Source organism: Mytilus californianus, unplaced genomic scaffold, assembly GCF_021869535.1.
Source record: "Mytilus californianus isolate M0D057914Y unplaced genomic scaffold, xbMytCali1.0.p SCAF_9, whole genome shotgun sequence".
Lineage (NCBI taxonomy): Eukaryota > Metazoa > Mollusca > Bivalvia > Mytilida > Mytilidae > Mytilus > Mytilus californianus.
The window spans coordinates 94,866,284-94,879,850 of record NW_026262745.1 but is presented as its reverse complement, the minus strand read 5'-3'; the positions used below and the strand labels follow the sequence as shown (position 1 = coordinate 94,879,850).

Below are 13,567 nucleotides of genomic sequence, written 5' to 3'. Positions count from 1 at the left end.
AAAATCTTAATACACGGTTAGATTCAGCATATTAAAGAACCCCAAGAATTCAAGAATAAAACCCCATTGAAATTGGTCAAGAAATAAGCAATTTATATGAAGTATCTTCTTTTGCACAATACTGTGCAATTGAATATTTCTTGCTATTGCGCAATACTGCACAATTGACAATTTCTTGCTATTGCGCAATATTGTGCTATTGGATATTTCTTGCTATTGCGCAATACTGTGCAATTGAAGATTTCTTGCTATTGCGCAATACTGTGCAATTGAAGATTTCTTGCTATTGTGCAATACTGTGCAATTGAAAATTTCTTGCTATTGCACAATACTTATTATATAATAATTTACACATCCTGTTTGGTGTGTATCTCCTACCATATCATTATTATTTGCTTTTAAATATAAATCAGAAATAACCAACTTAAAATGGAAATTTTTAAAAGAAAAAAAAAATGAAAACCCCCCCCCCCCCCAAATTTTTTGAACCCCCTTATGATTCATCACCCCCAAACTCAATCCCAGCCTTCCCTTTGTGGTATGGTACCTTGCAGTACAATTTCAGAGAGATCCATACACTTGAACACAAGTTATTGTCTGGAAACTAGAAAAATGTGTTTTTTGGCCCCTTTTTGGCCCCCCATTCCTAAACGTTTCGGGCAATTACCCCCAAACTCAATTCCAGATTTCCCTTTGTGATATGGAACCTTGCAGTACAATTTCAGAAATATCCAAACACTTACACACAAGTTATTGTCATGAAACTAGAAAAATGTTTGTTTTTTGCCCCTTTTTTTGCCCCTAATTCCTAAAATTTTGAGGCAATTACCCCCAAAATCAATCCCAGCATTCCCTGTGTGATATGGAACCTTGTGGTACAATTTCAGAGAGATCCATACACTTGAACACAAGTTATTGTCTAGAAACTAGAAAAATGCTTATTTTTGGCCCCTTATTCCTAAACGTTTCGGGCAATTACCCCCAAACTCAATTCCAGCTTTGCCTTTGTGATATGGAACCTTGTAGTACAATTTCAGAAAGATCCATTCACTTACACACAAGTTATTGTCATGAAACTAGAAAAATGCTTGTTTTTTGCCCCTTTTTTGGCCCCGAATTCCTAATATTTTGAGGCAATTACCCCCAAAATCAATCCCAGCATTCCCTTTGTGATATGCAACCTTGTGGTACAATGTCAGAGAGATCCATACACTAACACACAAGTTATGTCTGGAAGTTACAAAAATGCTTATATTTGGCCCCTTTTTGGCCCCTAATTCCTTAACTGATGGTACCATAACCCCCAAAATCAATCCCAACCTTCCTTTTGTGGTATTGAACCTTATGGTAAAATTTCATAGAGATCCATTCACTTAAACTAAAGTTAGAGTGCGAAAACCAATGTGTCTTCAGACGACGACGACGACGACAACGACGACGCCAACGTCATACCAATATACGACCGCAAAAATTTTTGCGGTCGTATAAAAAGTTGATAAGTACAGAAACCAAAATCACTTGGGTGGAACTCATTGTTTCCCGAGACTTTATTACAGATTTACAGGAGTCCACCTTTGGTAAATTGACTTCAACACCTGATACTGTAAATTCAGAAATTACTGCGAAACAAGATAGGTATTGCAAAAATGAAAACTTTGATAGCATTATTTATATGCATCATTTTCTGAAATAGCAATTATTAATCTCACGTATTTGAAGGGGGCCTCGGTGGACGAGTGGTCTAAGTAGTCCAACTACTGTATCACAAGCCAGTCAACACTGAGGTTGTGAGTTCCAATCCTGCATGGGGCAGGTGCACTCGACTCCAATCTTACATGTCTTAATTGACTAGGATTGTCAGTTTTCCTACCGAAGGACTGGTTCCCTCCGGGCACTCCGGCTTCCTCCACCAATAAAAACAGACCGCCACGAAATAGCAAAATAGTGTTGAAAGTGGCAGTAAACACAAATCAATCAATCAATCAATCAATCTCATCTATTTGTCTGTTGTTCAACTATCTCAATAATAATTTCTGAATTTACAGCAAAAATTTCAAAAAGCTTTTTATAAAATTAAAAATTGACATCTTGCCAGAAAAGTGGTCACTTTTATATATTATAAATGGGTTTTCTTATTTTACCAAATGAATAAAAATAATGCCATTATTAGTATCCTGAAATATAAAAAAAAAGCAGAAAAAAAACATAGAGTTAAGGTAAAATTGTCTACAAGTCTATAACTTTTATTTAAATACTAATGTTTTAAGTAATGATGTACAGTGAAACTTGTCTAAACCAAACTCTCTTCTAATTAGACAGGTGTATAAACTCTCTTCTAATTAGACAGGTGTATAAACTCTCTTCTAATTAGACAGGTGTATAAACTATCTTCTAATTAGACAGGTGTATAAATATAGATTCTTACATTGATACCAGTGGATTATCGGATTTATCCAATCGAGATAGTTAAATTATCAATTTTAAAGTCTGAGCCTTGGCGAGGACTTTAGAATTTATAATTTAACTATCAAGATTGGATAAATCCGATAATTCACGAGTAACTATGTAAGAATCTGTTTCTCTAATGATTAAAAAATACATTTCCATTTTTTGTTAAACCAAAACCCCCTTCGAGTGCCTTCCACATTTCACAAAGTTGTCAATTTCATTAACACCTGTTAGCATATTTTGAGCTGATAAAGGTTATGACCCTTAAATTCATCCAATCATCTTCTGAGATCACCGGCAACCACACGTTGATTAAATTTTTTTATACAATGAGTGCAGAAAGGTATAAATTGTCAAAGAATTAGAGAAACTCTCTTCTAATTAGACAGGTGTATATCTACATGAGTTAATTCCTTCTGTTGGTTGATAAGGTCGAGCGTTTTAATTTTTGTCCGGTTTTATAGACTTCCTCCAGTTTTAATTTCAATTGGAATTCGGTATTTTTGTTAATACTTTTTCACTAAAGAATGTTCATGCATATATGTACCATACAACAGTTCATTCTGCACAAGTTTCAAGTTTAAACAGTTTTCACTGTAAGATGCTTGAAGAGTATTTGATGAAAAATGAAGGTTCTATCCTGCATGAAAAATTAATAATGAAAACCTCCATAAAAAAATGGTCAGCTATTCAACTTTTCTGATTATTGAAGGTTTTGATGAGATATTGATGGGTATTATGTTTTTGACCCTTTCTAAGTCTGTCCGCCCGTTATCCCGTTGTTGTCACCATGATAATACATTAAGGAAGTTCGCTACTCAGTTTCAAAATAACAAGCTTTTCATAACACTAGTGTATATTGATAGGGGATAAATAAAGGAACCAAAGGAGCAAACAAAATATATAGGTCAATGTGCTTGTTTTCGAGATATTAGCCATTGAAATTTTGGCGGGAAAATGTTTTCTCTTGACTTTTCATAGCTTTATCATTGACAAGTTAAAGCTCTCAAAAACTATTAAAAAATAACAAAGATTTTGTAAGACTTTTACAGATGGCTTATAATTATACATGTAAAAGATTTATAAAAAGAAAAATGGGGGTCAATGGGCAAAAAAATTAATGCATTCGAATGGATAAAACCAGAGGATTCCGAAAATCTGACAAAAATTCCAAAATATGACAAGCGAACATCCTTAATTTTAAATTGTATTCTCTTCAAATTTGGATGGAGGTTTCCACAACCATGGATGAGATCAATAATCAGAAAATCTGAAATTGGGGACCATTTTTTTGGGGTATATATATTTAAAACAGTCTGATTGAAATACAGATCCTGGGTCAACGCTTAGCTTATATGATCTGACAACACTACTTTTTACTTTCTGTTTAAAAGACCTTTTGGGATCCTATATATGGTTTTGTTGTAATGATACACACCTTCAATAATTTGAAGGCTGACCTTTCATTGGCTGATGTAATAATTACAAGAACAGAAAGTAGAACTGAGTGTTGTTACATCCTTGTAAGCGAAGCCTGGAAACACGATCTGTATTTTAATCAAGATTGTATTTTATATTGATTCTAGTCCCCTGGTCAGCACCTTCTGTTTTAAATCAGATCTTTTTCATATTTTCGTGAAAGTTTTCAGGCATCATTCTGAAACAACATACAAATGTATACTAAAAAACAAATCAAACCAAATAATTAAAAGCTACATGATCTAGTGTTACAGCTTGCCAAAATATAAAAGCTATCAATGAAAGTAAATACAAACAGGACGCATGTCACTGATATAATTGACCTACTTTTGAGCATTTTTCTTGGGATCAGCACCAAAGTAAATAAGCATATCTTCTATTTTCCAGGATTTTGATGGCTGTGTATTGTACTGTAATAAAACAAATAGCAATTATTAATATATGTACAAGTCACAGTTTGATGGCATGTTATTAATTATCCAAATATCAGTGAGATTATTCCAACATTGTTACTGTGACACTAGTGACACCAAATTTTGAATAACTCAAGGCAATACAAAATTTCATGGAATGTCAAATTCAGAGATATTGCAACTGCAGAAAAGTGGATGATTGTAGCTACAGTAAATCTGTGATCATAACTTAATTTCAAATGAACTAAATACAGTTTACTTCCTTCAGAATAATATTTCTTTTTCCAACTGTCCACAGTTACAGAGAAAGGACAAATTGTGTCTGTAATGGGCTGGGGCCTATAATTCAATGATTTTCGTTACAAGCTGTTTGCTATTTTGGTTTTTTTTTGTTAATTGTTTCAGAATAAGGTGGGCGGTTGGTTTTCTCTTTTGGGTTGGATTTTCAGTGGAAATCCATAATTCAGAAGTTATTGCGTGCATTTATTATTGCAATTTTTGAAGAATGGACAAAAATGCAAGATTATTTATTGTGATTTAAGGAAAATCTGCATACAGATATATATAACAGATTTCAGAATGCAAATTCTTATTACTGCGATACTCTCCTAGTCGCATTATTCACATTAATAAAAATCTCGCAATAATTTCTGAATTTACAGTACCTTTGAAGATACACAGTTCTATTAATGAAAATAAAGAACTTACCCCTAAATCCTTGAACAGTGACAGTTTTGATTGGTTAAATCCAAAAGAAAACTTCTTAAATTTCTCTTTCTTTTCTTTATATTTGAACTCTGCAAACAGTGCATGGTTTGGATCATACTGAAATACAATAAATCTTGCATAAAGATTTGATTTGATTTTTTGGTGTTTTAACGCCACTTTTAAGCACCGCTTTTGGGCTATTTCGTGGCGGCCAGTTTTTATTGGTGGATGAAGCTGGAGTGCCCGGAGAAAACCACTGACCTTCAATAGGAAAACTGACAATCCTAGTCAATTAAGATTGGAGTCGAGTGGAGCGGGGTTCGAACTCACAACCTCAGTGTTGACTGGCTAGTGATTACAGTAGTAACTACTTAGACCACTCGGCCACCGAGGCCCTCTCTTACATAAAGAGACATTGGACAATACATTTTCTCTAATTCGTAGCAGATTCAAACTTTTCCCAACCAGTTTTTTTTCTTCATATAAATCAATATGTTATTTCACTTGCTCTCAGTTCTGCATTGGTCAAGAGTTTAATACTGTCCTCTGAATTTCCTATTGTAATGTTGAAAAGAAAAAAAAACATACCTGGTAACACCTCTCAGACAGGATACATCTTTTTGGACTATCATTTAAAAAACATAAAAAAAATTATGGTTTGCCTACATACCGTCTAAAATGATTAGACAAACAAATTCAACCACCTTATTTTTATGTGATACAATATTTCCTCATTCTCAAAAGTTAAATTTAAAACACTGCTTATAAAATGAGGGATCAAGTATCACAAATCATGAACTTTTTTGTACAAAGGGTGAGAAATAAGTGCAAAGAGGTTTATGCCTGCCACATACACATGTGCTTGTCTAACTTACCACCTCGTCAAGCTGTAACAATCTCTCAGCAGATTTCATCACCAGATGAGTGTTTTTTCTATACTCCTCTTCCCAATTACTCCAAGACATTACAACATCTAACAGACACTCACTTGGATGTAATGGCCTTTCTATAGTTAGAAAAATAAAGCTCACATAGAATGACAAGCTTTCAAAATTTGTTATCAACAGTGAATTAATGAAAATGGACTCTAAAAAGGGGGAGGTTGAGATCTCAAAAAAATGTTTAACCACATCAATTTTTGATTTGCCTGTCCAAAGTCAGGAACCTTGTCAGCAGTTGTAAGTCATATCTTAATGTTTTCCATTACTTGGATAATTGGGTTTTAATGGCCGATCTTTGATTGTTTCTATTAAATTTATTCACATTTTTTATAGACTGGACACGATTTAAAGCTTTTCATATCGTGTATACACCTGTCTATTGTCAAAGACTGTATGTTGCCCTCTGGAAGTCCTTTGGTTATCTTTATTGACATACACCACACATCTCCTTTTATTCATACATGTGTATAATTTACTGTACATAATTTTTTTCCATTGAAAATAAGTTACAAACAATGCCAAAACATTGCTTACAGTACTAGATGGATGACACCTTCAAGTACAATCTATCATCCATTGATTTGACCAGCTATTTACCTAAAACATCAGAATACACAACCTCATACAAGACCCACTGTCCAAGTGATAGACGGAACTTTCTCTTCATATGTTCTACAGCCTCTCCTACAGAACCTCCTCGCTTGGCCTACAAATAACAAAGAAAACAAATAATCAATCTGAACACCTGTCAATAAGCAAGGTATGGTAATTTGTCTGCTGTTATGTGGGTAAAGTCTTAAAATTTAAATTTCACAATTTCAAGGCCAAAACCTGTTTGATGATTTTATTTTTCTATTTTCTAATTCTAATCTTCAATAAAGATCAAATGAATTTACATGTCAGAGGAGATATCAACTCAATTTTATGTTTATTGGAAATTAGTGAAAATAAACCCCCCTCACAAAAATTTCTCCCTTAACAGTAGTTTTGTGTGAAAATATATTTCTCCTGATATTAAGATCACCTTCTTATTATTTGTACTCCAAAAATCTCAGTGTAATTTTTCTGTAAATTGTTGCTAGTCTTGTTTTTTTTTAACACGGCAAAGCTACTTTTGTTAAAACTCCCATCCTCCTTTACCCCCCCCCCCCCGCCCCCTATACATAATACTTACACTATAAACTTCACTCTGATTGCTTCTGTGCTGGTAGTATATAGTTATCATCATTTCTCCTATCTGACTCTGTAATAATATTATATAAAATATATACAATTTAACAACATGTACACTAAAAGCAAGAATGTCAAGAGTCACATGAACTAGTCATACAAAATTCTGCAAGAAATAAGTAAAGATATATCTATAAAACATACATATTACCACATCTTCTTATATCTATATATTAAACCATATCCTATTACCAGCTATCCTTACAGCCAATACAACAGGATCTGTGTTCCCAATTGTTACTCTAAAAGATTGAGTTTGTGATCATGTATAGCAGATTTTGTCAACCATTCCAATTGACATTGCAATACAAGAGATTTTGCAATTGTGTATATCGGATTTAAATCTGTGTAACCTGTTGCATCTGCAGTACCAATAGGGGGTAAAACTGTGTGATACCTGTTTTACAGAACCTTCACAGCGGTAAAAGAAAATAAATGTGGATAGTGTCCACATGTGGACACAGATGATGCCCCCGCTTGCATATCATATAGTTATAAAGGGACATAACTGAAGAACGGTAAAAGTGACGCTACCCAAATTTGAACTTGATCTGAGTTTTGTGATAATTAGCATTGTGTGCAAGTCTCATAACATTTGGTTGAGGATAACTTAAGTAGAGAACAGAAACTAAAAATTCAGCAATTTTTCTTTTGTAAACACGCATAACTCTAGATCGATTGTGTACAAGTTTTATAACATTTGGTTGAGACAAACTAAAGTTAGAGAACGGAAACAAAAAATTCAGCAATTTTTATGTTGATAAAGGGACATAACTCAAAAATGGTAAAAGTGACGCCACCAAATTCCGTACTTAATCTGTATTATGTAGTAATAAGCATTGTGTATAAGTTTCATAACATTTAGTTGAGGCAAACTAAAGTTAGAAAACGGAAACAAATAATGTGTACTTGATCTTAGTATTGTGGTAATGAATATTGTGTATAGGTTTCATAATGTTTGGTTGGGGCATACTTAAGTTACAGAATGGAAACTAAAAATTTTGCAATCGTTCAATTTATAAAGGGGCATAACTCAATAATGGTTAAAGTGACACAACCCAAATTCAACTTGATCTGTGTTTTATCAGTGGAAGTCAAAATTAAACATTGCATTGTATAAAGCATTGATTGTAGTTGATTCAACTATAATCATGGACAAAGGAAGATAACTCCAATTTTAAAAATTACTTGATATTTAGAAGAAAATAAAAATTTTGCAATTTTTCCATTTATAAAGGGGCATAACTCTAGAACGGTTAAAGTGACGCCACCAAAATTCAAACTTGATCTGTGTTTTGTGGTAATAAGCATTGTGTATAAGTTTCATTATATTTGGTTGAGGCAAACTAAAGTTAGAGAACGGAAACTAAAAATTTTGCAATTTTTCCATTTATAAAAAGGCATAACTCTAGAATGGTTAAAGTGATGCCACCAAAATTCAAACTTGATCTGTGTTTTGTGGTAATAAGCATTGTGTATAAGTTTCATAACATTTGGTTGAGGCAAACTTAAGTTAGAGAACTGAAACTAAAAATTTAGCAATTTTTCCATTTATAAAGGGGCATAACTCTAGAACGGTTAAAGTGACGCCACCAAAATTCAAACTTGATCTGTGTTTTGTGGTAATAAGCATTGTGTATAAGATTCATAATATTTGTTTGAGGCAAACTAAAGTTAGAGACCAGAAACTAAAAATTTAGCAATTTTTCCATTTATAAAGGGGCATAACTCTAGAACGGTTAAAGTGACGCCACCAAATTTCAAACTTGATCTGTGTTTTGTGGTAATAAGCATTGTGTATAACATTTGGTTGAGGCAAACTTAAGTTAGAGAACGGAAACCAATTTTGGGACGTACGTACAGACGGATAAGGGTAAAACTTAACGCCCCCTCCGCTACGGCGGGGGCATAAAAACGACAAAACAATAGAACAGTACATATATATACACTGTATACACAACATTCAAATGTTTACACCTCATAAGTAACAATATAAAAAATAATCAAAAACAAGCATTCTGAAAGTATTGCATGGCAATACATAGCCCCCTACTGGGTAAAAATTCAGTGTACTGGAATAAAATAACTTAATCGGCAATTTGTAATATTTTCTATATTAAAAAAAACTCAGTCCAAATATCTCCTGGTGCAAATATTGAACACTAAATCTGTTTATACTAAAATATATGAAAACTTTTTCTTGTGAACAAATTTTCACTAAAGGAGTTGTATCAACCAGATTAATAGACAGATCAACAGAAAGATCATCTGGACGGAACAAAATTTGAACTTGATCTATAACTTGTCATGGTTAAACTATCTAACAAATATCAAATCAATATCTTCAAGCATGACGAAAAAAAGTGTTGAAAACTGATTATTTGCATGAATTTTCCAAGTCAGAGGACCATAACTCAGCAAAAAAAGTGTGGAAAATGATTTGCTAGACTGAAGGACGGACTGACAGACTGAAAGAGTGCAAACCTAAAGTCTCCTTTGACTTTGCCAGTAAGGGACTCAAAATTACTTCATAACCAAATGAAATGAAGATTTCTTACTCCTAATAATTACAGTGGGGAACAATCACATAAAGCAAAAACAATCAAATTAAAGAATAAAACAAGAAATGAGTTGGTTTCCTGTATTTTGAAGGTGACCAATGTTGAACTTCAGAGAGCAGATGGTAAGAATGAAAATTATGTATTCTAATTTTTAGGCTTGTTTAACCAGCCACATTCCAAAATGGCAAAAGTGAAAATTGTTGATATCAAACTTGATATCCATTTTGTCATCAGTTACAACATAGTAAAATTTTATAAGCATCGTTTGAAACGTTTACCAGTTATTTCATGAAAACTATTGTCAGCTGCCCGCTGTACTTCACCATTTTTATTTCAGAATATAAGGTAACAACACGCTGAAATGTCTCTCCTTCTTTACTTATGATTGAATTCATGTTGAAAGTCTTTTGTATGAAGGTTTTGATACAAGTAACACATAACTTAACATTTTGAATGATCTATCAGTCAAATGAACCCTGCAAGACAGACATGTTCACCTTACAATCATTCCATATACCAAATATAGTTAACCTTTTGCTTATAGTAACTGATAAATTGACATAACCACAAAACCTATCATGGAACAATGAGGCCATAAAAAAGAATTGGTTTGCCCTAACCCGACCGACCCATAAAAAAGCACCAGTCAGAATCTTTTTTTAATCAAAATTCGCGATTTATTTTTTTTGCAGAGTTTTGTCTTTTCCGTATCCGTCTTCAATTTGTTGCATAGAATAACCTGATCCAATCTGACCGGGCTTTATCACAGGGCAATTTGTGTTATGTATTAAAGCCTCCAATTGATACGGATGAAAAACAACATGTAACCGTCTAGTACAAATAAAGGTTGGATTAAAATCAAACCCCGTAGTTTCCAACAAATTCTATCGTTTTGAAAACGCAAAAACATGGAAAGAGGTGTTTGATAAAGTGTGTGATGACGATTTCATGCTACGGAGAACTGATGAAATTTGTGTGACTGTCTCTGACCGATCGGGACACTCGTTTGAGCCAGATTTTGAGGAACCAATCCAAGTTGTTCAGGAATTTGATTCGGCATTAAAATTTGATTAAAATGATATTATTCTGACAGAAGTTCTGTCATCAGTGTTTTGTTCAAGTGTTTTGTATTTAAATTTTGTATTCAAATAAACTTCTTTTTAGTATGAGCCTCCTTTAATTAGGAGACCCTCCAAATATATATGAAGTTTTTCCTTAACTTTAAATTTTAAAGAATAAAACAAAAATGTTTTTTCCAACATATGTACAGCGCATATAAATATAAAACAATAAAAGTATCATGCATGGCATATTTACAGGGACCTTTTTGATTAATTATTTAATTTCATTTTCATAGCTTTTAATATTTGTCCAGAGTTTCTTTACATTTCTTACAATTGTTATATGACAGACTCTGTGTGGGTATATATATGTCACTTATGATAATCACTTTTTTCATTTGTTTGTCATTTCCTCCATTTTGAGATATATGTATATATATATGTATGTGCAAATTCAGCAATATATGTCTTGCTATTTGTTGTCCATAATTTTCAATCTTTCCATATGCATTTGGAATAACATATTTCTGGTTTTGTTTCCAATATTTTCCTGGAATTTTTCACAGTTATCAAACAGCTCCTTATATTTTGAACAGTCTATAAGTAATTGTACTATCGCAGTTTTGTTCGTGAAGGTGCAGTTCCATTTTGTTGGTGTGATTTTATCAGTGATCTCTTTTCTTATTTCAGGGAAATATTTTCCTCTCGTTGTTCTGAGTATAAACTCGTTTAAAATGTGTGTCTGTATTCACAATGAAAACATTCAGAAAAAGTGTGAACATTGAAGTGGAATTCTGAAAAAAAACTGTTAATAGAAAAGATCTGTATACTACATATAGATCCTGGCATATATGTGTCTAACAATTTATACAAAACTCTATAATAGTCTATCATTTTAAAAGTTGTTAACAAGGTAAAATGATTTGTTCCCCTATTTTTCTCTAAAAGTAAAAAAAAAAAAGAATTTCCCTACCTACCTACCTACACATGAGACTGGTGGGTAGGGTTTGGGCAAACAGAAATATTTTTAAATCTGGCCTGAACCATGAAAAAATGAGGTTAAGGTCATATGAAACCTGCCAGACACACATGTACACCTTACAATCATTCCATACACCAAATATACTTGACCTAGAGCTTATAGTATTTGAGAAATAGACCAAACCACAAAAAACTAAATATTATCCAATGAACCATGAAAATGAGGTCAAGGTCGATGAAACCTGCCAGTTGGACATATATACCCAACAATCATTCCATACACCAAATATAGTTGACCTACTGCTTACTGTATCTGAGATATGGACTTGACCATGTAACTTCAACCTTGATCACTGATTCATGAAATGAGGTCGAGGTCAGGTGAACCCTACCTGACGGACATGTAGACCTAGCATGGAACCCATGTACCAAATATAGTTATCCTATTACTGATAATAAGAGAGTATTTCACTTTAAAAAAAAAACAGTAATATTTTTTCAAGCATTCACTAAATTATGAAAATGAGGTTAAGGATAATGGACATATGACAGACGGAAACTTTGTCACATAAGGTATCTGCATACAAGGTATGAAGCAATCAGGTCTTCTAGCCTCTGAAATATAAAGCTTTATACAAATAATTTACACCCTGTTGGTTGTAATCCCTTTGTCTCACATTCTATGACTTTCATCACAGGCCAGACAAAATCCAGGTAAAAATGATTTGTGATGGATAAATAGGGAAAAGTAAACATGATTGCTATGTACATTCTCCCAAAGACCAGGCCATTGGTTTTTCTCTTAAGAATGGTTCAACATTTTTTTACTGTAAGGCCTTATTGAGCATTCTAAACGAATGGGTTTTTTCTCTCTTTGAAGGTCATACAATGACTTGTAAATGTTTACATTCTTGATGCAGGTTATATCCAGAAAAGCTCTTACGACATTAATAAAGTGGTTTTTTTTTTATTCCTAAGTAATGTGTTAATACGTCTGCTTGTGGACTACTAGTTTAAGACAGTATCATCAGCTCATGGTGCTTAGGTACTGACATGGGGTATAAAAAACTTTCTTAAATTCTGTGTTAATAAATTAAGAAATTGTTTAATAGAAAGTAAGGTTCTTAAGTTAACCTTAGATGAATTTGGCTATTTATTTAGGTCCCTTTTAAAGTTACATATGTAGCTCCTTGTGTGTTCCAGTAATTGAACACCTTTTGTTTTTTCAGGGGTTAGAGCATTCCTGAAGATGCTTGATCCAGAAAATCTTTTCAGACTCACCGAATTTATGAAGTGTTATTAGGTCCTTTGGTCTTTAAGGGGGTACAGAACACCTAAGGGAGTTAACTCTTTAAAAATCAGCTGAATGTTTTAATCAAATACTATTAAAAAAAAAAAAAAAGCTTCTCTATGATCAAAATTAGTGTTTGTCAAACTGCTATATAGCCAATGAAATTATTCCTGTAAATTGTGTGGTTCAAATTTCTAGAAATTTTTATACTTTTGTCGACAGATCAAAGTTAATATTTTGTCAAAATTTTATGAAAATTAAACGAGCCAAATCTATTTTAGTCAAAGTGTTGGGTACCCCCTTAATGTATAGTTGTCTCCCTTGCAATCATACCACATCCCACTATTGTTATATAGAGGCAGTTAGGATATAATGAATGGCTGATTATATATATATATATACTATGTAAGCCATACAAGTAGCTTATCAATGTTAAAGCAAGTAAAACTACAAA

The 13,567-nt window shown here is 33.0% G+C and overlaps 1 protein-coding gene across 8 annotated transcripts in view; it reads right to left on the bottom strand.

Moving 5' to 3' along the window:
- LOC127716064 (arf-GAP with Rho-GAP domain, ANK repeat and PH domain-containing protein 1-like) overlaps window positions 1–13,567 on the bottom strand; it is a 118,025-nt gene that overhangs the window by 9,676 nt on the left and 94,782 nt on the right. For all 8 annotated transcript variants that reach the window (XM_052222154.1, XM_052222148.1, XM_052222153.1 and 5 more), the window contains 5 exons: window positions 7,164–7,232; window positions 6,587–6,695; window positions 5,924–6,054; window positions 5,049–5,165; window positions 4,255–4,337 (listed from right to left, as the gene is read on the bottom strand). In XM_052222154.1, coding sequence (XP_052078114.1) covers window positions 4,255–4,337; window positions 5,049–5,165; window positions 5,924–6,054; window positions 6,587–6,695; window positions 7,164–7,232 — 509 coding nt within the window. The remainder of the gene's footprint in view (window positions 1–4,254; window positions 4,338–5,048; window positions 5,166–5,923; window positions 6,055–6,586; window positions 6,696–7,163; window positions 7,233–13,567) is intronic.